Below are 25,841 nucleotides of genomic sequence, written 5' to 3'. Positions count from 1 at the left end.
CTTGTCTTCTTTATTGGTTTTTGTGAAAGTGGGAGCAGAGGATGAAATGAATATTTGGGATCGAAGGAGCCTGAGGGGGAAGTTCTCTGAATAACATTGCAAAAAGGACAGGTGGGATCACCAATGGGGGGGGGGGAGAAAATAAATAAAACAAGAGGACATCAGGGAAGAGCTCAGGGGGCCTGTGCACTGTGGCGAGACTGTGGAATTGTCAGCTTGTATTAAATCAAACATCCAGTGCATTTGCCAAATGGCCAGTGACCAACAATAATTTCATCCTGGTGGAAGTACCATTGTTTTTACAAATGCACTGAGTAATTTACCTTCAACTGAACACAAGGAATAGATTACAGAGAGTGTCAACAAACTGCATGACAACTGGGTGAGGCGTAATGCAAGGAGAAATGGAACCTGCATTGGAAGATTTATGATCCTCACCTGTCCTCGGGAAGGCTCAAAGCAGCCCATTCAAACATTGATCAACATTTTTTTTAACAACGTTTCTTTCAAAATGCAAAATATCACAGCGTGGACAACAGCCCATCATGGCAGCGAAAGATACATAATCAGCAAGTGAAAAACCACAAGCTCACTGTCGATTTTGTGAGTAGGATGCATTACAGCGAAAGCTGTAGATTTTAGAAGCTGGTTTAGAACATCAGGCGTTATTTTTATTTGAAGCAAAGCCAAGTCCTAAAATACTCCAGGTTGTGGTGAGGTGCGCTTGAACCAGTGAAACTTCAGCCTAACTTGCAGCTCCTGGGTTTGAAGGGAATGGACTGACTTCGGGTCGGTGCTGGGCTGAGCGCAATACCTTTATTTGACATTCGATTCACATTGTGATGAGCTGGATTTATCTTTTAATCGACAGGAAAATTTCATATCTGATCAGTAAATTAACTGTACGCAGTGCTCCGAATCTGCTTCTTTAGCAAAAGCTTGCTGCGACCCGGTGAAAAAAATCATTGTGAATGTTTTTTTGTTCAGAAAGTACGTTGAGTAACTTGTGGGTAAATATAATACTGTGCAACCGAGTGATTTTACACAAGTGTGTTCACATTTTGGCATTGTAATTCCCAGATTTACATTGGAGGTCAGTGCATACCTTAGATAAAATGTTATTTGAATATAGGTTGTAGATATATACTGCAAGATAGACATCTCCTTAGGTGCTATTTTAACTACCTTGAAGTACACCTGAAGTCAGCATGATGGGAAACGTCTGTTATTCCTAGCTGAGGCGATATCACCCAAAGGCAGTTAACCTGATTTTTGTAGAATTTCTTAGAATTCCTACAGTGCAAAAGGAAGCAATGCAGCCCATTGAGTCTGCACTGACTCTCTCTGACAGTACCTTCCCCAGGGCCTTTCCCCTACCCCTAGCCACACATTTACCATGACTAATCCATCTAACTTACACATCTTGAGCCACGAAGGGGCAATTTACCACGGCCAATCCACCTAACCTGTACATCTACGGAGTGTGGGAGGAAATCGGAGCACCCAGAAGCAACCCACGCAGACACGGAGAGGACGTGCAAGCTCCACACACACCATCATCCAAGGCTGGAATGGAAGCCGGATCCCTGGAGCTGTGAGGCAGCAGTGCTAGCCGCTGTGCTACCCTGCTGCCAGAACTGTCCTCGAGAAGGTGGTGGTGAGTTGTCTTTCTTGAACTGCTGCAGTCCCTGTGGTATAGGTACTCACTCTGAGTCCTTATAGGCCTTTGGAACGTAATAAAAGGTAAAAACCATATCTAACAGCCTCCTGGTGAACATGTATTCAATCTTTCCCAATTCAGGATGCGCATCTGACATATACATCCAATTAGGAATCTATGTTCAACTTTGAAAATACAAAGTTCAAATAAAACTGGATATATTTATTTGGAGAAAAACATTCAGAGGCCATTTTGTTCAGAATCCAGAACTGTTTTCTATATGAACTAATTGACATTGAGTTATTAGTATTAATTGGACTAATACAAGAGTATCGCAGATCCAAGAGGAGTAGAATTAACATAATTATGCAATTGTTACGAATTAGCATAATTATGCAGCATTGGCAGCACAGTGGTTAGCAATGCTGCCTCATAGCGTCAGGGGCCTGGGTTCAATTCCTGGTTTGAGTCACTATCTGTGCAGAGTCTGCACATTCTTCCTGTGTCCACACAGGTTTCCTCCAGGTGCTCCGGTTTCCTCCCACTGTCAGAAAGATGAGCTGGTTAGGGTCCATTGGCCATGCTAAATTCTCCCTCAATGTACCCTGGAGTGTGGCAACTAGAGGATTTTCACAGTAACTTTATTGCAGTGTTGATTTGATTTATTTATTATTGTCACATGTATTAACATACAGTGAAAAGTATTGTTTCTTGCATGCTATAAAGACAAAACATACCGTTCATAGAGAAGGAAAGGAGAGACTGCAGAAAGGAGAGAGTGCAGAATGTAGTGTTACAGTCATACCTAGAGAAAGATCAACTCAATGCAAGGTAAGTCCATTCAAAAGTCTGACAGCAGCAAGGAAGAAGCTGTTCTTGAGTTGGTTGGTACATGAACTCAGACTTTTATATCATTTTCCTGATGGAAGAAGATGGAAGAAAGAATGTCCAGGGTGCGTGGGGTCCTTAATTATGCTGGCTGCTTTGCCAAGGCAGCAGGAAGCGTAGACAGAGTCAGTGGATGGGAGGCTGGTTTGAGTGATGGATTGGGCTACATTCGCGACTTTTTGTATTCCTTGAGGTCTTGGGCAGAGCAGGAGCCCATACCAAGCTGTGATACAGCCAGAAAGAATACTTTCTATGGGGCATCTATGCAAGTTGGTGAGAATTGTAGCTGACATGCCAAATTTCCTTAGTCTTCTGAGAAAGTAGAGGTGTTGGTGGGATTTCTTAACTATAGTGTCTGCATGGGGGGGACCAGGACAGGTTGTTGGTGACCTGGACACCTAAAACTTGAAGCTTTCGACTCTTCTACTTTGTCCCCATAGATATAGACAGGGGCATGTTCGCCTTTACACTTCCTGAAGTTGATGACAATCTCCTTCATTTTGTTGACATTGAGGGAGAGATTATTGTTGCTGCAAGTGTTCACCAGATTCTGTATCTCATTCCTGTCCTCTGTCTCGTCATTGTTTGGGATCCAACCCACTACGGTGGCTTTGTCAGCAAACTTGAAAGTCAAATTGGAGGGGAATTTGGCCATAGAGTCATAGGTGCGTAAGGTGTCTAATAGGAGGCTGAGAACACAGCCTTGTGGGGCACCGGTGCTGAGGATGATAGTGGAGGAGGTGTTGTTGCCTATCCTTACTGATTGTGGTTAGGAAGTTCAGCATCCAGTTGCAGAGGGAAGTGCCAAGGCGCAGACCACGGAGTTTAGAGATGAGTTTCATGGGAATAATAGTGATGAAGGCTGAGCTGTAGTCAATAAATAGCAGTCTAACATAGGTGTCCTTGTTACCTAGGTGCTCCAGGGTTGAGTGCAGGGCCAGGGAAATGGTGTCTGCTGTGGACCTGTTGCAGCGGTAGACAAACTGTAATGGATCCAGGTCATTTGGGAGGCTGGAATTGATTCATGGCATGACTAACCTTTCATAATTTTGGATCATGTGAGCCAATGTATTGTAAGTGTTAATGTAAGCCTACTTGTGACACTAATAAATAAACTTTAAAATTTTAAGTCACAATAGGGCAGAACAGATGGGACATGATTCTTTATGTAAGGGAAATATACGACTGGCTTTCTCCTCCATTCTTGTTTTCCTTCTAAGGTGAGAAAGAAGCCTTTACATTTCTTTATTAGGAGTGATTAACTAGTTAGTATTTGTTCAGTTCTTATCTCTGATGCACAAACATATGAACAATATGATGTCAGTTATTAAATTGGGTGCACCACTTTACATGAACACAAATGGTTATATCATTTGTTAAAATAAGGAAATTGCTTTCATGATAGACAATGGAGTTGTTGCAGGCATCCTTGTGTCCCTGACCCCAAGCAGATTGTGCTGTGGCTGAGATCTTCCTGTGTGTCCAATTGGGACTGGGAGCCAGATCAACTCAACAAGTATCCCCAGCGTAAAGCCAGCCTTCTCTTCCTGCTTTGAATGTGCTGAACAACAGGATTCAACAAACTAGCAAGTGCAGCTGTTTCCTGGTTACAACCTAACAACGCTTACATTTCTCAGAATCATGTGGAAGGACTTTTACAGTATAGATCATGAGCTCATAATCAGTGATACATCATTTCCCTTCCTCACATCTTCCAAAGTGCTGGAATTCTCAGATCACTGCACGGGTTGAAAATTGAAAGGAGCATTTTGGTTTTTGTGAATATAAAATGGATAGAACTTTCCCAATGGCCCACGTAGACCTTGGGTTCCAATAACCAGTTAGCAACCTGTCTGGGACAGGCAGAAATGTGCTGGGGTACATGCGGAATAACTGCTAGCTGTTTGTTAGGTAAGTAAATGAACTTTTAACTTTCTCGTTGCTGTCATTCAGAGCAGAATCTACAATGAACTGGTTTTATTAACGGAAGCATCTAGCTTACAAAACTTAAAAGCTGCTGAACAACAGAAAGTTATCCGGGTATTAATATTAATGTGAATTACTGATCATTTTACTGATTATTGGTCTTGCAATAAAATTCAATTAGTTGGTATTATTTTTACCTTATGATTTCAACAAAAGACATTTCAAAACTACCTGAAATCACTTTTCTAAAGTTACCAAGCTTTCCCTCTTTTCCTGTCCTATTTAAGAATGAAATGAGGGCAGTTGCAAACTGCATTGAAGTCTCAGGCAGTTTTCTATACGTGTTTTAAAGCACATCCTGTTGATTTCACTGTTATACGGAATGCATGTTTTTCCTGTACTTAAGAGTGAGGGGCTACATCTGAATGTTTTACTACCAGTGACCTGCTGTGGTGCTTAACAGTCACCATTTATACACCATCGTATCATTGCTGCTGCATTATCCTGATAAGATTGTCTATATTTTCATTATTTTTCCTATAAGCATTCAATTTCCATGAGGAAATGAGAAGAGGTCAAGAGAATTAATTAAACTGTTTCCATATTTCCTTTATATATATGTTTCTTAATGTTCCCCTAAGATTATTTATTCATTTTTTCTTATTCCAGTAAACATTTCCTGACTTTTTGTTTCTTGTTTTTTTTTCCCCACAGTTCACTTCATTCCCCTCAATTCTTTATGTTTTTTTAATGTTTACCACCCAGATCCCAGTTGTTCTGAACGGAATAACCAGTCCCAAGCGCACACAGAAACCTGTGAGCAAATATGCTGTTTTGCAAAGGTCCAGAAATTGCTGGATAAATTCATGAACTCCCACTCTCATGAGTGGTTGAAAGCAGTGCCGTAAGTTCTGATTCAACCGAAATTACTCGTCGACTTGCCAGTTCCACAGTTACCCTCACCAAACGGAAAGAAGTTTCTGGTTTTCTGTGAACCATTCATGTGTGTTTTGAAATTAGTAGATTTTATGGGGTTAAGACAATTAATTTTGTTGCAACTACTTAGGGCTGGTAATATCCCTGTAAGGACACCCTGTATGATGTATGATCCAGGCAGAAAGGGAAACAATGAAACTCTGGAGCCTTTCTTCCACAAGTAGTAAATTCTACTTAGAGACTTCTTTAAATTTAAATTAGAATAAAGTTTTTTTAGTTTTGCTTGTCGCTTCTCTCTTTCTCTCTCAATTTGCTCTCTTTCTTTCCCTCTCTTTAGAACATAGAACACTACAGCACAAACAAGCCCTTCGGCCCACGAGTTGCGCCGATCACATGTATACCTACTAAGCCATAGACCTATCTATAACCCCAATCCCATTAGATCCCATAGTTTATTTCCCTTTATTTCTCTTTTTGTCTGTAATTTGAGGCTAATCACTTTTCCTTCTCCACCTGGCTATGTTTCTTTTTCTATCTTAAAATCTAATTAGTTAATGATACAGACCTTTGCACCCAATGATTAATGAGATTCTGGGTGACCTGTTGACGTCACTGCCCTGTTAGCAATTTGAATTTAGAATCCATTGAATCCCTACAGTGCAGAAGGAGGCCATTTGGCCCATTGAGTCTGCACCGACCACAATCCCATCCAGGCCCTCTGACTGTAACCTCATGTATTTACTCTGCTAATCCCCTGACATTAAGGGGCAATTTAGCATGGCCAATCAACCTAACCCACATACCTTTGACATATGGGAGGAAGCTGGAGACCTGGAGGAAACCCACACAGACATGGGGAGAATGTGCAAACTCCACACAGTCACCTGAGGCTGGAATTGAACACAGGACCCTTGTGCTGTGAGACAGCAGCACTAACCACTGTGCCACCGTGAGGCACTGTTCCACAAACAGCAATGAGATAAATGATCATTTGATTTAATTTATTATTGTCACATGTATTAACATACAGTGAAAAGTATTGTTTCTTGCGTGCCATGCAGAAAAACATATCATTCATAGAGAAGGAAAGGAGAGAGTGCAGAATGTAGTGTTACAGTGATAGCTAGGGTGTAGAGAAAGATCAACTTAATGCGAGGTATGTCCATTCAAAAGTCAGGTAATCTCTTTTTAGTTCTGTGGGTTGAGAGATGAAATTTGGCAGTCACAGTGTGAGAACTCACTTTTCTTCAAATAGTTCCTACAGGGACAGGTGGAGTCTTACACTGTTTGAAATGTAGAGCTACATTATTTCCAAAGGTTTTCAAATTGGTAATAATAAGAGACTGTTCAGTGCTGAGGAAGCTTGCTGAGGATTTCATATCCTCATCTGAATTTTGCAAGGTGTTGAGTTTGTTAATCAGCTGGGAATACATCCTAGACTTTCCCTCCAGTGCTTCCTCCCACCCCATCACTTTCCATGTTTTCCTCACTGAGCCACTTGAGCAGGATTCTGGGATATTTTTCCCTCTCTATCCAAATGTAGGGCAAGAGACACTTGAGAATATTTGTCCAACTTTGCATCATACATTATACCCTCAGTTTTTGCGTTTTGAGCAATGCTACAGCAACCCATGTCTGTATCACAAGAAGTAGACAAACTTCATACTGCACGGCTTACACTGAATAGACATCTGGGAACCTAGCAGCTGATTTTTCCCCTGCAATCGTTGCATGTAAGGCCTGTATAAAGCCCAAAAGATGTTCCAGTTAGGTTCATTGGCCGTGCTAAATTCTCCCTTAGTGTACCTGAGCAGGTGCCGCAGTGTTGCGACTAGGGGATTTTCACAGTAACTTCATTGCAGTGTTAGTGTAAACCTAATTATGACTTATAAATAAACTTAAAACTTATTAGTAGGTGAATATCTCACAAAACCTAACTTTCTGTATTGTAAATTAATTTTCACCAAGTCAGGAATTGCATCATTTCACACTGCGTTCGTTTATCTCTCCACAAATCTTCAGTCCTGTTCCTAACTCCGTGTTCTTTCAACCACTTTTTTTCCAACAATGTTAATTCACACGGCATTAATTGGATATTTGTTGCTGTTACCTGAAAATCTGGGGGAGAAATGGGGTTAATTTTAATGAGCCTTTATCCAAGTTTACAGAATTTCTCCATCGTCCATGGTCTTGGGCTGAAGTTACTGCAGATGTTCAGGAGAATCTTGGCATAATTGAAAACCAAAACTTGTTAATTTTATATCGGTTTTTTTTAGCTCCTGCTTTGCCAATCCAAATGGTTTTACATTTTTACATTAGCATGATTCATTCTTTTTAATATTTTTAAAATCCTGGAGCATGTCTGTATTTGCCTGTTATTAAGTAAGTTCAGTGCTATGAGTTTCTCTTTGTGAATCTCTCAGATTCTTAAGATTCAGAACAGGAGGATCCTGCCCTTCGCTGGGTTGTCAGGGGGGAGGTGGGAGGGGTGGGAGGAAAATCCAAAGCATTTCACCCCTGGTCCATCAGTCAACAAGACTTGGTGCATCTTGTGGCAAATACGTGTAGCAAAAACAGATGTCTCTGGTCAGTTCCCTCAGTTAGGACTGAGGAAGAGAGGGGGGGAAACCGACAAGGACAAGTCAGTCTTCAACAGTATCCATTTGAATGGTTCCTTTTAAGCTAGCTGTCATGTGCTGCAGTGTGCAATGAACCCTACGCTAGCTGTGGTCACTGCAGAGAGCAGCTCTTCAGACAATAACTGATCTCAATCTCGGTAGTATAAAGATGAGAGGTTAAGTGCAGTGGCACGGAATGCAGCTGGTACAGAGTGAGATTGCAGTGGATTTGGCGAGTAAGGGAATTCAGTGAGGATGGTGGGCGGGGGGAGTGCTTTATCCTTTTTCCATTTCTATCTCAGCTGCCAGGAGACCAGGAGTTGGAAATCTGCATGGGGGGGGGCCTGAGTTTGAGGAATTCCAAAAGAAACGTAGGAATGGAATTTTGCGGCTGTGCATGCCAACTGGTGCTGCTGCGGTTTTCCTGGTACAGTCAGTGGGAATTCCCAGTGACAGTGACGAGACCAAAAGAACAACGTAGCACCTCTCCCCTCCTGCCATGAGAAGCATGCTGCTGGGAGGCCAGAAAATACCCCCTCTACCTCCTCCCCACCATAGGTTCATTGGTATGTGAGAAATTGCTGTTAGGGAGGGTCTTTAAGCAGTTAAAAATTAGAACAATGCATTCTTTTGTTTTAGAAAGTAACTACCTAGATTTAACACAAGCGATAGAGAAGTAATGTTAAATCAAAGCTGGGTAAAATAGGGTACTGTAGATAAACCAAAATCGAATAAAGTTAACATAAGGAAAGTAAATTAAAGCCAATACAGGACAGCTGAGTCATGCTGAACGCATGTCTTGTAATATGTGGGAAGCCATGGATACTACCGGTGTCCTACACAACCACTTGTACAGGAAGTGTTACCAGCTGCAGAAACTTGAGCTCTGAATTTCAGAGCTTGAGTGGTGGCTGGAGTCACTGTGGTGCATCCACGAGACTGAGAGCTACATGGATAGATCATTCGGAGAAATGGTCACACTGCAGCTTTGGAACGTGGAACAGAAAACGAGTGGGTGACCACTAGACAGTCCAAGGGAAATGACCTCACTGCTAGAGCAAACTGTGGCTATGAGGCGAGAGGGGATTGGCTAGGATTGTTTTCCTTAGAATAGCGGAGGTGGAGGGGTGACCAAATTGAGGTGAACAAAATTATGAGAGGCTAAGACAGGGTCGACAGGAATGACGTGCTTCCACAGCTGAGGGGTCAGTTGTCAGGGGGCATAGATTTAAAGTGAGTGGTAGAAGGATTAGGGGGAACTGGAGAAAAACTTTTTCACCCAGAGGGTGGTGAACATGTGGAATTCACTGCCTGGATTGGTGGTTGAGGATCAAATGCACATTTCAAAGGTACCTGGGTCAGTACCATCGATGCTGGAACCTGCCAGGCCAAGGACCAGCTGCTGGAGACTCAGGTTCAAATCAGTGGCTAGTTTCTTTTCTTTCTCTTTTTTGGCTGGCACAGATATGATGGGCCAAATGGTCTCTTTGTGTTGTAACTTTTTTTTTGGTTCTCTGGTTATGACTGAACAATCACATATTATCATTTCATTCCTCAAAATCTTAGCTGCTTTTTAAATTGTCTGTTCTTCTATTCATTGTGGATTGTGGAGGGGAAATGTATCAGTTTTTGTGATGTGCTGCATGAGGTTTTGGGATATCCCAAAGCACCTTATAACCAGTGCAGTGGTTTTAAAGTGTTTTAGTGATGTTAGTTGAGGGATAAATGTTGACCAACATGCATGGTGGCACAGTGGTTAGCACTGCTGCCTCACAGCTCCAGAGACCCAGGTTCAATTCCAGCTTTGGGCGACTGTGTACAGTTTGCACGTTCTCCCCATGTTCATGGGTTTTGTCCAGGTGCTCCGATTTCCTCCACAGTCCAAAGATGTACTGGTTAGATGGATTGGCCATGGTAAAATGTGTGGGAATACAGGGATAGGGTGGGGGAGAAGGCCTGGGTAAAATACTTAGTCAGAGAGTCGGTGCAGATTCAGTGGGGATTGTATGATTCTATACACTGCTTGCAATAGCATTGTGAGTTCTTCTATATCCACCTGAGAGGGACAACAGAACCTTGGTTTGATATTATACATAAAAGATGAGATCTCCGACAGAGCTGCAGTACTGTGCCAGAACATTACTCTGTCTTCTAGTGTCTAGAATAGGACTTGAACCACAAAACTTTTGACTCGGAGACTGAACCATGGCTGACTCCTTGTAATACAATGGGCAAGAAACCTATGAAATCCAATGAAACTCTTGACATTTCTCAGCACTCTCATTCCTAACGAATATCAGGAGGTTTGATTTCTATTTGTTGGCTACATTCTTCTAATTATGGCCTCATGTGCATCCCAATGATAATTACTTCATTGTTGGTGAACAAGTCTTCAGTTGTTTAGGTCCCAAGTTCTGAAACATCCTTTCTACAACTCGCTCCTTTCTACTTCATTTGCCTCCTTTAGGACACTCCTTAAAACCTATCTCATGGACCGAGCTTTTGGTCATTTGACCTAACAATTCCTCATATGGCTCAGTCCTTTATAATGCTCCTGCCAAGTATCTTGGAATGATTCAGTAAGTTAGAGGTGTCATATAAGTATAAGTTGTTTGCAATGCAGATACTTGTCCCCTGAGAACAAAAGGAATATGCTCAGGCATTATACCTTTTCTGAATTATGCAGGACCCTGAGGGATTGTAGTTTTCTGGCGCATCCTCCATCCAATACCTTGACCAATCAAAGTTGACTTCCCAACTCACTAGCACCCATTTTTCATACCGTATAGTTTGTTGCTCCCTTTGGAATTTGGTATTCATGCTTCTGCCCTGATGAGTGTTAGATGAAAAACTTCAACAGCCTGTCTCCTTTTTTTAGCAATACACAGTTCTGTGTCGCCAGGAGACCATTCCTGTGATGCGTGACCCGATCACTTGTTGATCAGTTAAGTTGTTAGTTGTCCAGAAAGGATACAAAACCAATTTGCTGACCACTGTGAATCAACTAAAGCAAGGCAGTGAAAAAGAACGAGTCTTATCGCAAAAGAATAATCAGCAGTGCGGTTAAAAATGTGGATTCATGAAAAATTTTCTGGAACATTAATTTTGCTAAATTAGCAAAAGCTTTTGTGGATCTGAGCCATAATAATTTAGTGACTGCAACTAATTAGACTGTGTACAAAATGTGTTTAATATCCCATTTAGCTGATGCAAGGACCAGGAAAGGGAATTATGTTCTGTGGAATCAGAAAATGTCACAGCAATGAAACAACTCCGCCTAACCATCGCGCCTGGACTATTGCTATTCTCTACATAAGCCACCAAAATGTAATCTCACCGGCATGTTTGTCCCAGTCCTTAAAACTTTTTTTTAAACAAACAGATTTCCTGTAAGGTATTTTGTGTAACACTTGTACGAGAGAATTTCACATTCTAATAAATTCCTGTGTGATAATATTTTCCACCTTCCCTTTTATTCTTTTAGTGATTTTCTTGAGGCCCTTTCACCCTGCTGTAAGGGACTGATCTCTAATTCACGAGGGGTCTGACCGTCAGTTTACACTTCCTGGATCGAAACTGCAATGAAAGCGATTGTTTTTACATAACGTAAGAACATAAGAAATAGGAGCAGGAGTAGGCCATCAAGCCCTTTGAGCCTGCCCCGCCATTCAATAAGATCATGGCTGATCTGAAGTGGATCAGTTCCATTTTCCCGCTTTCTCCCCATAACCCTTAATTCCCTTGTCTATCAGGCAGTATCTTTTATTGCTTACTGACATGTCCAGAATGCACCCATGACAAGTTACTGAATTGAGCAATTAAAAATGTATCTTGCACACAGGGAAACTATTTTTGCTTGACTTGCAAGCAACCCCATGATCTCACTTCTCCGAACTGCGGAAGTGTGCAATTATTCAACAGTCTGTAATCTGTGAAAACCCACATTCCTTAAGACACTCCTTAACACCTACTTCTTTGGCTAATCTTTTAGTCATCTGGCCTAATCATAGAATCCCTACAGTGCAGAAGGAAGCCATCCAGCCCATTGAGTCTGTACCGATAACAATCCCACGCAGCCCCTATCCCCGTAATCCCACGTATTAACCCTGCTAATCTCCCTGACACTCGGGTTAATTTAGCATGCCCAATCCACCTAACCCGCACATTATTGGACTCTGGGAGAAAATGGGAGCATCCGGGGGAAATTCACGCAGACACAGGGACAACGTGCAAACTCCACACAGACAGTCACCCAAGGCTAGAATCGAACCCGGGTCCCTGGCGCTGTGAGGCAGCAGTGCTAACCACTATGCCACTGCACCACCTGAAATATCTCATAAGTGTCATATTTAGTTTTATAATCCTCCTGTGAGCACCATTCTTAAATTAAAATTTTCATTCATTTTACGGGACGTGTGTTCCTGACTAAGCCAGCATTCATCAGTTATCCCACAGTAAAGGTGCTATACAAATATAAGTTCTTGTTACTGCTTCACTTCACCATTTTGTGAGATTGTCGATCTCAATCTTCAATTTACTGTGTCACCGAGTTGGTGATCTCCTATTACTCTCAATTGATATATTGTAGTTTTATATTCTTCCCTCTTACCAGGGTCGAAATGCTTTATACATGGGACAGTCAGTAACAAAATTGTTTCAGATAGTTACTAGGTCAATAACAAGATGGCACAGACTGACTGAATAGCAAAAGCAATACAGGTGACATGAAAATAAACTTTTCAGTGCTATGAGTGGCTGAGATTTGGAATGATCGGGTGATAGATACAGATTCAAACGGGAATTGAATAAATATTTGAAAGGAGTAAAAATGTGGAGGGTTTGGTGTAAAGAGCAGGGGAGTGAGACTGACTGGTTTGTCCTTTGAAAGAACCAGTACAAATTCGCTGGGCCAAATGGCGATTTTATAGGATGCAGCTTATTCTGGAAATGTGTTGTCTAGGCGCTAATTCTCCAATATTTCACACTGGAGTCAAAAAGCTTGTTGCAGAAAGCAACATCTCAGCCTCAGTCTATCTGAGCAGATGGTGCTGGAACAATGGGATGACAAGGGTCATTCCTCTGTTGATTTTGGCTCTGGGTATTACAGCGCATTGAATAAAACCTACCTGCTCAAGCCTTTCTTCCTGACTGTAACTCCAGTTCAGGTAACAGCCTAATAAATCTATGTTGTAGCTTTCCCAGAGTTTATATACTTGTCCGCTTATTGGATACTTCTGGTTCCGCTTTTGTACATCATCTTTCTTCCATTCTGAATCTCTGTTATCTGAGCTGCGGAATGTAATGACAGCTGTCGATATTCTCCCAGTGGATGTAATCAGGCGAAGTGGTGATATGCTGAGTATCTCTTAGAGTTTCTGTGAGACTAACCTTTCCATTGTAGATACCTCTGGAGTTGTCAAACACCCACCCTATCATACATTTCCCCACCCCAGAGATGCACCCAGAAGGGGCCACGTGAATGCAGTGAGTACATTGAGTGGATAAACTGCAGTGTGTGATATAAGATTTTTAACAGTGTTTGTATTTTTAAAAGCGTCGCATGAAAAGCCCTGCACATTTCGTCACCTTTTCATTCTGTCTCCTTGGTGTTGAGTTTCTGTCTCAGCTGTTCTGTTCAATGATAACGGATTTTTCATCTTCGACTGAGTGATATTTTTGTCATTAGTTTTTGAAGCCTCTCATGTTTCTTGCTCTCCTTTTGACACAAGGCGTCTGCAACAGGGTTAGGCAGGAAATTGTATTGTTTCCAAAGCTGCGTCCAGTTAAGCAAGAGTAGCTGTGGAAAATGTTCCCTCTGTGTGGATCTAAATGCAGCTCAAGTTAACAGCACAGGAAGTCTTGCATCCTCCAATTGTCTGATATCGTCGAATGGGAAGGACCAAGAGAGTCATTTACACGAGAGTTTCCAATTCTTCTAAATATCAAACAGAGGAAACCTGTTTTAGTATTTTATGTTACTGCTCTACCACAGATTGATGTGGAGATGCTGGACTGTGGTGAGCACAGTGAGAAGTCTCACAGCACCAGGTTAAAGTCCAATGGATTTATTTGGAAAGAATTTACATGGAAAGAAGATCATGGGGAAGAAAGTTATGGGAGATGAGAGATTATGGCAGGAAGAGAGATTGTGTGTGGCGAGAGATCGCAGAACTGGAGAAAGATAAAGAAATTGTGATCACCCGATGAAGGAGCAGTGCTCTGAAAGCTTGTGATTCTAAATTAACCTGTTGGACTTTAACCTGGTGTTGTGAGACTTTTTACTATGTCTACTACAGATTATCGTGCAATAAGGAGGATCGACTCTAGGACTCTGATATCTGCAGGGAGGGAGTTTAGACTCTTGCCAGTGCCCGGAAAATGCTGAAATGCCGGGAATGCAGAGGGACCTGCTGGATTAGGAGCTCGTTAGGACTGCTTTTATATTGCTGTCCACCTGGGAGGTGGCCAGAGTGAGAGGCTCCTGGCTCACTGATGGGCAAAAATATCTGTTCCACAAGGCAACAATCAAACTATCCCCGGTGACTCCAGCCATCAAAAGGGTGATCGAGGGAGGGGAGCACAGCTAGTAGAGGGAAGCAGAGAGAAATTGCTTTGAGGGAAGAGGGGAAGATTGTGAGGGGGAGGGGGCAGTGAGCTAGAGATTGCTGAGTGGGAGAGCTTACATGGAAAGAAGATCGTGGGGAAGAAGGTTATGGGAAATGAAAGATTATGGCAGAAAGAGCGATTGTACGTGGCGAGAGATCGCAGGGACTGTGGAGAAAGGTAAAGAAATAGTGACAAGTTTGGTTGAAAGACTGAGCTGGTGATTGGAGCGTTCTTGCTCCCTCCCAGCCCACAAGCAGTGTTGGCAAAGCTGGATCTTACAAGTCCCACTTCCTTTCAGCTGCCAGGCTGTAAGATCTGAAGAATACAGACTCATTAACATATTAAAATCATTGGAGATTGAGTTCTTCAGCTGGCAGCAGCCATCTATAGTTAAACTGAAATTTCTTTGAGGCAAAGATCCCACATTTTAAAATTTCGGGGTAGTGTTTGTTGTGTTTACAACAAAACAAAACATAAAATCTAATTAAATGTATTTTAACATCTTCACATTCTGGTGAATGACAAGCTACAGTTCAAATGAAGACCAATGTATCTTTTTGAAGCCAAGTTCAAGTCTTAAATAATTTCATGATCTTTCAATCCAGAAGGAATAGATTTAATGGGGGCTGAAAATGAGCCAAACATTCTCCAATCAAATCATTGATCAATCAGACACATTCTGTTGAGAATATGTAATTGGATCAATGTGATCCCAGGTCATTAGAGGTCACTTGTTAATGGGGCAATAAATTTATTTGGAAAGAAGTGTCTCTGTCTGTGGGGCTGTAAGCTGGTCTCTTGTGGCTGTTCTAGTTTCACACAGCACAATCCAATGGCTAGTTTGCCTCTCCTGTTGTGGTCGGCCGGGTTGTATGTGTCACTGAACCTCTTGTCTCCTGAAATGCAGGAATTCTGGGAGGAAGCAAGTGTTCTGTTGTGGGGGATGGAGCAGGAAAAAGAGAAAGGGGGATAGCTCGCCACAGAAGCTGCGATTCTTACTAGAGCAGTAAGAGCCTGCCTTTCAAACGCGACAAACAGTCTTTCATTGTGTATGAAAGGAAACTGCAAGGCTCTGAAATTGTCTGCACCATTTATTTGAGTCCGCCAGCTGACCTGGACTGATATCAACAGTAAGCTGGTCCCAGTGGACCGTTTGCTATATGCGGAGCAGGTGCTGCCACAGTAACGGAATGAATCCTGCACCTTGCTGAACAAGTGTGCTTCTGTGTGCGTGTTGAAGCTAAAATTCGGCAGGACACTGAAGGTTGCTGTGTGCCTTCGTAAAAATTCAAAATCCAAACCTTTCAAAAGAAAGGAATAAATTACAATTAAATTCACTATCCTGCAGTAAAGAACAGGATATTCTGATAATGAAACAGTAGGGATGAGTGACAAGCTAAACTGGGAAGACTAATTCACAAACGCTCCAAAAATATCGAAGCACTTGCGTCAAATGCAACTTTTCCAATGCGAAGTAATTCTAATTAAAGGAAAGATATTTGATGAATGTTGTACGCTTGTTTCCAATAGGAGACACTGTGTTCAAAACTGCAGAAATGTTCAGATCGCGTCATTAATGGTATATCCAATTACTGAATACCTTGAGTTATAAAATGCAGATTTTGGGTCCCTGACGCTACCATACAACAACTTGTTTAATCAAAAACTGCTCTGCCTCTTTGTAATGGTAGCATTAACCCTTTAATTTAGAAGCTATTGATGCCTCTGTTGAAATAGAGGCAAGAACTTTCAAAGAGAACATTTAACATTTGTAAGCTGGTATCCCACAATGCTGTTCCAGAGCCTGAGGAATTCTGAAAATCATTAAGATCCTAATGATATTGTTTATCTCTCCTGCGAGATATCTGTATATATTCGTGGATTTAATTAACTGTGACACAGCATTTCCATGGATCCTGAATCCTGGAGAATAAATCAAAGTTGACATGACTTGTGGAAATAGATTTGTTCCACAAAACTATTACTTTTAGTTGTCAGATTATAGTGACACAGCATCTAAATCATTGTGGACAATCACATTTACATTAAATATGTTGAATGTGGATAATAAAGATTAGTCTGTAATCTAATCACAAGGCAATTTGCAGGTGACACCAAACTAGGAGTGACAGTGTAATTGAAGGAAGCAACCCAAAATTATAGAATGTATTAGAGGAAAATCTTTAAGTAGACAGAATAGCAGACAAAATTTAATAGAAATGAGTGTAAAGTGCTACAATTAGTAGAGATAAATACCATAAACAATCCTTGGATTATATTGAAACAGCCAATACAACTCTTAAAGTGGTTAGCACTGTTCCCTCACAGTGCTAGGCACCCAGGTTTGATTCCCAGCTTGGGTTACAGTCTGTGTGGAGTTTGCATGTTCTCCCCACATCTGCATGGGTTTCCTCCCATGCAGAAATGCTGGTTAGGTTCATTGGCCATGGTAAATTTTCCCTCAGTGAACCGAACAGATGCTGGAGTGTAGTGACTAGGGGAATTTCACAGTAACTTCATTGCAGTGTTGATATAAGGCTACTTGTGACACTAATAAATAAACTTTGAAAAAGCAACTGAAAGAATCTAGACACCTCAGTGCTTTCTGTGGGTAGTCCTCTTGGTTTAGTGATAGCACTCTTGTAGTCTGACTCAAAAGTTTGAGGTTCAGTCCTTACCCCAGAGAGTTGAGTATATAGGGCAGGATTTTCTGGACCCCTGGTTTTCCGGCAGTAGAGGTGGCTCAGGATTGGCTGGCAGCGGGATCTTCCAGTCCCACCGATGTCTACAGAGTTTTGTGTGGCTGCTGCCAAGGAACCTGCCAGAAGATGGGTTTCCAATGGAAAAAGCTGGAAAACCTTGTCCATAACCCATGCCAGGATGGGGGAAATGGTGCACAGTCAGAAATGCTGATGCAGATTAGATATTGCACTGCTCTCTCAGGCCGATGTAAATGATCCCGTGCCAATATTCAAAGAAGGGCAGTGGAGTTTTTCTAGTGTCACACCATTTATTGTTCAACCAAAACAGATTAACTGGTTTATCCATTTACTACTTTGTTGTTCTGGATCTTGCTGCACTTTTTTACATTTCCACACTGACTATACATCAAAAGTACTTCACTCACTGTAAAGCATTTTGCAATGTTATGAAAGGTTCCAAATTACATATAAGTTCTTTCTTATTTAGAAGTGTCCAACTAATACATAGCAACTATTGGATGAATCTGCTAAATAGTAGCATGGAAACGAAGAGTAGGAGTAGGCCATTCGGCCCTTAGAGCCTACTCTGCCATTCATTTTGATCATGGCTGATCATTAAATTCAATATTCTGGCCCCCCTTTCCCCCCATGTACCTTGATCCCTTTAATGCCATGAGCTATATCTAATTTCTTCCTGAAATCGGACAGCATTTTGGCCCCAGCTACGTGCTATGATAGTAAATTCCACACATTCGCCACCCTCTAGGTGAAGTGATTTCTCCTACCCTCAGTCCTAAAAGGTTTACCCCTTATCCTCAAACTATGCTCCCTAGTTCTGGACTCACCCACCATCAGGAACATTCTTTCTGAATCTATCCTGTCTAACCCTGTCAGAATTTTATAAGTTTCTCTGAGATCCCCTCTCACTCTTCTAAACTCCAGTGAATATAATCCTAACCAGCTTAATCTCTCATCATATGACAGACCTGCCAACCCAGGAATCAGCCTGGTAAACCTTTGTGGTACTCCCTCTATAGCAAGGATATCCTTCTTCAGATAAGGATACCAAAACTGTAAACAATATTCCAGATGTGGCCTCACCAACTCCCTATACAACTGCAGCAAAACATCCCTATCCCTATACTCAAATCCTCTTGCTATGAAGGCCAATATACCATTTGGCTTCTATATTGCCTGCTGTACCTGCGCACTTACTTTCAACAACTGTTGCACAAGGTCATCAGGGTCTCATTCAGTATCCAGCTCTCTCAATTTACACCCATTCAAGTAATAATCTGTCTTCCTATTATTGTTACCAAAGTGGATAACCTCACATTTATTTGCATTATGCTGCATTTGTCATGCAGATGTCGACACACTCAGTTCGTTTAAATCACGCTGAAGTATCTCTGCGTCCTCCTCACAGCTTATCCTCCCACCCAACTTTGTATCATCTGCACGTTTGGAGATAATATATTCAGTTGCCTCTTCAAAATCATTAATATATAATGTGAACAGTTGGGGTTCTAGCACAGATCCCTGCAGAACCCCACTAGTCGCTGACTGTCAATCAAAAAAATACCCATTTATGCCAACTCTTTGATCCTATCTGCTTACTAGCTTGCTTTCAATCTCAACACATTGCCTGCAATCAAATGTGCTTTAACTTTACATGGCAGTTTGTTATGTGAGACCTTGTCGAAAGCCTTCTCAAAGTCAAAATAAACCACATCCGCTGTTTTCTCTTTGGTCAACTCTCAGTTACATCCTCAAAAAATTCCAATAGATTCTTCAAGCATGACTTCACTTTTATAACTCCATGCTGACTTTGTCTGATTATACCACTGCCTTCCAAATGCTGAGTTATGAAATTCTTGATAATAGACTCCAGCAACATCCCCAGTATTGACGTTAGGCTCACTGGTTTATAGTTCCCTGTTTTCTCTCCTCCTCCCTTTTTGAATATTGGGCTTACATTACTACCCTCCAATCTGTAGGAACTATTCCAGTGTCCAAAAAATTTTGGAAAATAACCACCAAACAATCTACTATAACCAGGGCCACTTTCTTAGGTACTCTGGATGAAAATTATCAGGACCTGGAGATTTATCCATCTTAATCCCATCAATTTCCCCAAAACCATTTCTCTACTAATGCTGATTTCCTTCAGCTCCTCAGGAAAACTCATTTCTCTCTGCACTTCTGGCACATTATTTGTGTTTTCCTTTGTGAAGACTGAAGCAAAGCACAAATTTAATTCCTTGGCTATTTCTTTGTTCCCTGTTATGAATTCTCCCGTTTTTGACTGTAAGGGGCACACATTTGTTTTTGTCAGTCTTTTTCTTTTTACATATCTGTGGAAACTTTTATAGTCTGTTTTTTCATTCCCTGCTGGCTTACTTTCATACTCTATTTTTCCCTGCTTAATCAATCCCTTGGGTCCTGTGTTGCTGAATTTTAAGCCTATGCCAATCCTCAGGCCTATTGCTTTTTCTTGCCAATTTGTGTGTTTCTTCCTTGAATCTGATACTATCTCTAATTTCCCTTGGCCATGGTTTGGCCACAATTCCTTTTACGACTCTTGTGCCAAACAGGAATAAACAACTGGAGTTCACCACCTATTCATTCTTTAAATGGCTGCCATTGACTGTCCGCTGTCTTTCCTTTTCAGTAATGTTTCCTAGTCCATCACAGGCAATTCATGCCTCATACCATCATGGTTACCTTTATTGAGATTCAGCAGCCTGGTCTCAAAGTCAACTACATCACTATCCATCTTGGCAAAGAATTCTACCATGTTATAGTCACTCATTCCTTAAGAGCTCTCTCACCAACTAACCCTCTCTCATTGCACAACACCCAGTCTAAGATGGCCTGATCCCTTGTTGGCTCTTCAACATATTGCTCCAGAAAACCACCACGGAAACACTCCAGAAATTCCTCTTCGATTTACCGTGACTAATTTGACTCTCCCAATCTATATCCAGATTAAAGTCGCCCGTAATCACAGATGTTCCTTTACTGCATGCATCTCTGATTTCCTGTCTAATGCTTTTCCCAACATTACCACTGCATTACTGTGGCAACCACTGATGTGCATCATACACGATCCTTGTTGCCAGAAAAGAACATCATTGAACTGTTGCAGAGGATTTTGCAGGGGTAGGGGGAACAGTGAGAAGTCCTGGTCCGTGTTAGAGCCGACACATAGGCAGGAAAATAATTGGATCTTACTGACAGAGTTTTAAGAGGCTTGGCATTGATTATACAGCAGGACCTCAAAGGTAGTAAATCCCTGGATTGCTAAATTGTGATAATGGGGACTTCAATTACTTTGATAAAAATCAGGAAAATAACAGTGCAAAGGGAACAGAGGAGAAGGAATTCCTGAAATGCATACAAGAGGACTTTTTTGAGCAGTTTGTTTCCAGTCAACGTGACTGGAGACTTTACTGGATCTAGTTCTGAGGGACTGTATTAGGGAAACAATGATTAGACTATGATTAAGATTTGAGTAGTTATGGAAAATCATGGAAATATTCAACTGGAGGAGGCTAATTTTACTGAGTTGGCAAGGAATCCTAATCAGGTGGATTGAAATCACAGACTGGCAAATGAAACAGTAAAACAGCAAATGAATAATGGGAGACCCTCAGAGAGGGGATCATTTGGGTACACACTAGATACAAGCCCATGAGGGGGAATGAAAGGCCATCCAAAGCTGAATGACTGAAAAAGGCCAGTGATAAATGTTGAGTACATAATTCAGTCAGTACAATATGAGGGAGAACGGGAAAAAAAGAGATAAGAGAATGTGTATGAGAATAGAGAGTAAAATAGGGAACTCCAGTATCTTTTCTGAACATAGAAAAGGGGTGTTAGGGCAATTAGACGGCAGCAGGTATGACTGCAATCCTGCCTGAATACATTGGATCTGTCTTCACTGAAGAAGATAATGTCGTGATAAAGGACGAGATAGAGAAATCGAAGAAGACAAAAGCATGGAGAAGCTACTTAATGGTTGGCAAAGCTCAGAGTAGAAGTAACTGGCATCAGTTACCAGGTTGGTAATGGAAGTTGCAGAAACATTGACCACAATCTCCTTGGGTATAAGTAAAGGTCGGGGTCATTGAGGGTAGTGTGCTGAGTGTTATTTGTGGATCTTGATGGGGTACCACACAATAGAGTTGTAACCAAATTGAAGCCCAGAGGATTAAGACTGCATTGGTCGCATAGATATAAAATTGGATAAGGGTCAGAAAATGGAGAGTAGTGGGAAACAGTTGTTTAGTCAGAAGTATGCAGTGGTGTCTCCCAGGGATTGTATCAGTCCACAGGTCTTTTTCATATACAGACACAATAATTACCTGGATTTGAGTAGACAGGACATCATTTCAAAAATTTTCAAATGATATGGAGTTCAGAAATTGCGTAAACCATAAGCATATTTCAGGAGATAGACAGACTGTTAAAATGCGCAGGCACATGACACATTCAATACAGAAATGTTGGAATGGTTTATTTTGAAAAGAAAACTGAGGACAGGCAAAATAAACTGAACAGTACAATGTGGCAGAATTTGAGCATGTCTATTAGAAAGTCATTGAAGGTGACAGGATAATATAAAAAGACTGTTGAAAATGCATTTGGGATCATGGACTTTATAAGTAGAGGCATAAGATACAAAAGCAAGGAAATTCTGCTAAACCTAAAACATTGGTCCAAGCTGTGTGTTCGAGACAAATCTGTGCATCACACTCTAGGAAGGATGTCAAGGCCTTGGAGAGGGTGCAGGGCAGACAGATTAGAATTGAGCCAGCAATAAAGGGCTTCTATTAGCTGAAGAGAGTCGAAAAACTTGTTCTCCTTACAGCAGGGAAAATTAAGGGGAGATTTGGTAGAAATGTTCAAAATCTTAAGGATAAATAAAGAGAAAGTTATTTTCCAGTGAGATTCTGTGATTTGGAAAGCATTGCATTGAAAGGGTTGTGGAAACAGATTCAATAATAAATTTCAGAAGGGAATTGGAAAATATTTGGAAAGGGAAAATTGGTAGGCCCATGGGGAAAAAAATGGGAGAATGGGAATAATTGGATGCCAGCACGAACATGATGACTCAAAAGACTTCCTCTATACTTTATCTTCAGTGATTCTATGACCAGAGAATCCAGTCACAACATAATAAGTGAGGGAAAGTTCTGATCAGAATCTATAATTCTGTGGCCGATCATACCTTCCGTTCTGTAGTAGTTGTAGTCATTAAGAAACCAAAGCAACACTGTATACAGCGAAGACAAGAACCACAAGGCTGTAAGATTTCTGACCTATAATGAAAGCAGAGAAACCTGGGAGTCTTTCACTTTAGAAAGAGACAGGAGGGTGGTGATCTTATCCAGATGTATAAGACTGTTTGGGGAATGAAGAGAGTAAATCCAGAATATTGGGCAGGATTCTCAGGCCTCCCCATGGCATGGAGAGACAAACGATTTCACTGTTTATCTTAAGTTAAAACTAAAGGAAAGAGGTAGAAATTAATAAAAATATCATTTGGAACTGATGTTACTCGGCACAAATTTGGGTGCTGGCTTTGGAGAGTTTAAATGGCTTGTGGCTCCTTCATTGCCCCTTCAGATACATGTAAGGTATACATAGAATGATCATGACATGAAATGAACTTCCAGATTGAGCCATAGAGACAAAAACCTTAAAATCATTTAAGAAGTAAGCAAGTTCTATAGTGGGGAAATATTATCAAATGCTTCTGGATAGATTAATTAAATTGGATCAACTGACCTTCCTCATGCATAACTGTCTTTTCCTGTGACAATATGCAGTAATATTAGACCATATTGTAATTATTAAACAAGAGATAGCAGAGAAAGGAATGAAGCACTGGACTCCAATATTTGAAGATGTGCAGTGACTTTTGTTCAAATCAATATACTGGCCAAATTTAAATTGAACATAGAACATAGAACACAACAGCACAAACAGGCCCACAAGTTGCGCCGATCACATCTATACCTACCAAGCCATAGAACTATCTGTAACTTCCAATGCCATTAGATCCCATTACTCATCCAGAAGTCTTTTAAAAGACCCCAGTGAGTTCGCCTCTACCACCACCGACGGCAGCCGATTCCACTCACTCACCACCCTCTGAGTGAAAAACTTACCCCTAATATCCCCTCTGTACTTAAACCTGTGCCCTCTCGTAGCAACCATTTCAGCCCTGGGAAATAGCCTCCAAGAATCCACCCTATCTATACCTCTCAACATTTTATAAACCTCTATCAGGTCGCCTCTCAACCTTTGTCTCTCCAGGGGGAAGAGACCTAGCTCCCTCAACCTATCTTCATAAGACATGCCTCCCAATCCAGGCAACATCCTTGTAAATCTCCTCTGCACCCTCTCAATAGCTTCCACATCCTTCCGATAGTGAGGTGACCAGGACTCCGCACAGTACTCCAGGTGGGGTCTGACAAGGGTCTTATAAAGTTGCAGCATTATCCCCCGACTCCTAAACTCAATCCCTCGATTAATGAAGGCCAGTACACCATACGCCTTCTTGACCACATCCTTCACCTGCAAGGCCGATTTAAGAGTCCTGTGGACCCGGACCCCAAGATCCTTCTGCTCTTCAACCCAACTAAGACTCCTACCCTTGATATTGTACTCCTGCATCCCATTGGTCCTGCCAGAATGGACCACTACACATTTATCCGCGTTGAGGTCCATCTGCCACTTCTCCACCCAGTCTTACATCCTATCTATGTCACACTGCAACTTCTGACATCCCTCCAGACTATCCACAACACCACCAACCTTTGTGAGACGTATAAGAAGATGATGAATGGGATGGATAGCATAGAGGTGGAGAGACTCTTCCCACTGAAAAAAGACAGTATGACTAGGGGGCACAGCCTCAAGATAAAGGGGGGGCGTTTTAGAACGGAGTTGAGGAGGAACTTCTTCACTCAAAGGGTGGTGAATCTCTGGAATTCTCTACCCATTGAAGTGGTGGAGGCTGCCTCGCTAAATATTTTCAAGAAGCGGGTTGATGGGTTTTTGATAAGAGAGGGGATTAAGGGTTATGGGGAGAGGGCCGGAAAGTGGAACTGAGCCACGACAGATCAGCCATGATCTTATTGAATGGCGGGGCAGGCTCGAAGGGCCAGATGGCCTACTCCTGCTCCTGTTTCTTATGTTCTTATGTTCTTATGTATCATCGGCGAACTTACTAACCCATCCCTCCACTTCCTCATCTAGGTCATTTATGAAAATGACAAACAGCAAGGGTCCTAGAACAGATCCCTGGGGGGGCACTCCACTGGCAACCGACCTCCATGCAGAAAAAGACCCATCCACAACCACTCTCTGCCTTCTGCAGGCAAGCCAGTTCTGGATCCACAAGGCCAAAGCCCCTTGGATCCCATGCCCTCTCACCTTCTCAAGAAGTCTTGCATGGGGGACCTAATCAAACGCCTTGCTGAAGTCCATGTAAACCACGTCTACCGCTCTTCCTTCATCAATGTGTTCAGTCACATTTTTAAAGAACTCAACTAGGCTCGTAAGGCACAACCTGCCCTTGACAAAGCCGTGCTGACTATTTCTGATCATTCTAAACATCTCTAAATGCTCATAAATCTTGTCCCTCCGAATCCTCTCCATCAACTTACCAACCGCTGAGGTCAGACTCACCGGTCAGTAATTTCCCGAGCTATCCCTGTTCCCTTTCTTGAAAATAGGAACCACATCCGCAATCCTCCAATCCTCCGGAACCTCTCCAGTCTCCATCGACGATGCAAAGATCATCGCCAGGGGCTCTGCAATCACTTCCCTCACCTCCCACAGTAACCTGGGGTACATCCCATCTGGTCCCGGCGACTTATCTATCTTGATAGAATTTAAAAGTTCCAACACATCCTCTTTCTTAACATCCACATGTTCCTGGATAAAATGCGAAATGGAACACTTGGTTCCCCATCTCAATAGAAAAATAAACAAGACTCGGAGAGCATCATCTTCTCCCTGATCACAGAGTACGTGATTAAATACCTTAGCTCTACTCCTTACTGCTTCATTCTTTTGGCTAAAGGGGACAGTGGCGATGGTGGGTGGGATGCAGAACGTTCTTGAAAAATGCTAGTCTTTCTCAAGGGTTAAATGAAAGGCTGCTTTCCTTTGACAGAGTGACACTGTGAAGTGAGGTAATTACTCCATAATCACCGACACTAAATGAATTCCCAGGTGCGTTAATCAAGCAAAATGGAGTGAATTGGCAGAATGATCTGAAGATGGTGCCCTGTGTCAAAGTAAATGTGGAAGGACAGTGGGAGACGGAGGATTTACAGATCATCACTCAAGGATTGTAACCCATTAAAAATTGCTTTAGTGTTTTTACAGCAAAATCAGGATAGGCAGCGATCAAGATGAAGGAATTGTTTGAAAGATACTTTCCAGTTTAGTAACACTGTCTCACTGAGTAAATTTCCTCAGTTGAAC

The 25,841-nt window shown here is 41.8% G+C and overlaps 1 protein-coding gene across 7 annotated transcripts in view; it reads left to right on the top strand.

Annotated features, from left to right (window-relative positions):
• yrk (Yes-related kinase) overlaps window positions 1–25,841 on the top strand; it is a 294,154-nt gene that overhangs the window by 183,190 nt on the left and 85,123 nt on the right. For 3 of the 7 annotated variants that reach the window (XM_080211582.1, XM_080211581.1, XM_080211589.1), the window contains exon 1: window positions 4,269–4,459. The exons of the other annotated variants lie outside the window; for them this stretch is intronic. In XM_080211582.1, the coding sequence (XP_080067708.1) occupies window positions 4,417–4,459 (43 nt within the window). In that variant the 5' untranslated portion in view covers window positions 4,269–4,416. Of the gene's footprint in view, window positions 1–4,268; window positions 4,460–25,841 lie in introns of those variants that run through there. 7 annotated transcript variants of the gene reach the window in all.

The sequence above is a fragment of the Carcharhinus amblyrhynchos genome, chromosome 24 (assembly GCF_965287045.1).
Source record: "Carcharhinus amblyrhynchos chromosome 24, sCarAmb.v2.hapA, whole genome shotgun sequence".
Lineage (NCBI taxonomy): Eukaryota > Metazoa > Chordata > Chondrichthyes > Carcharhiniformes > Carcharhinidae > Carcharhinus > Carcharhinus amblyrhynchos.
Note: the sequence above shows the minus strand (reverse complement) of the source record. Positions and strands in the feature narration are given on the sequence as shown.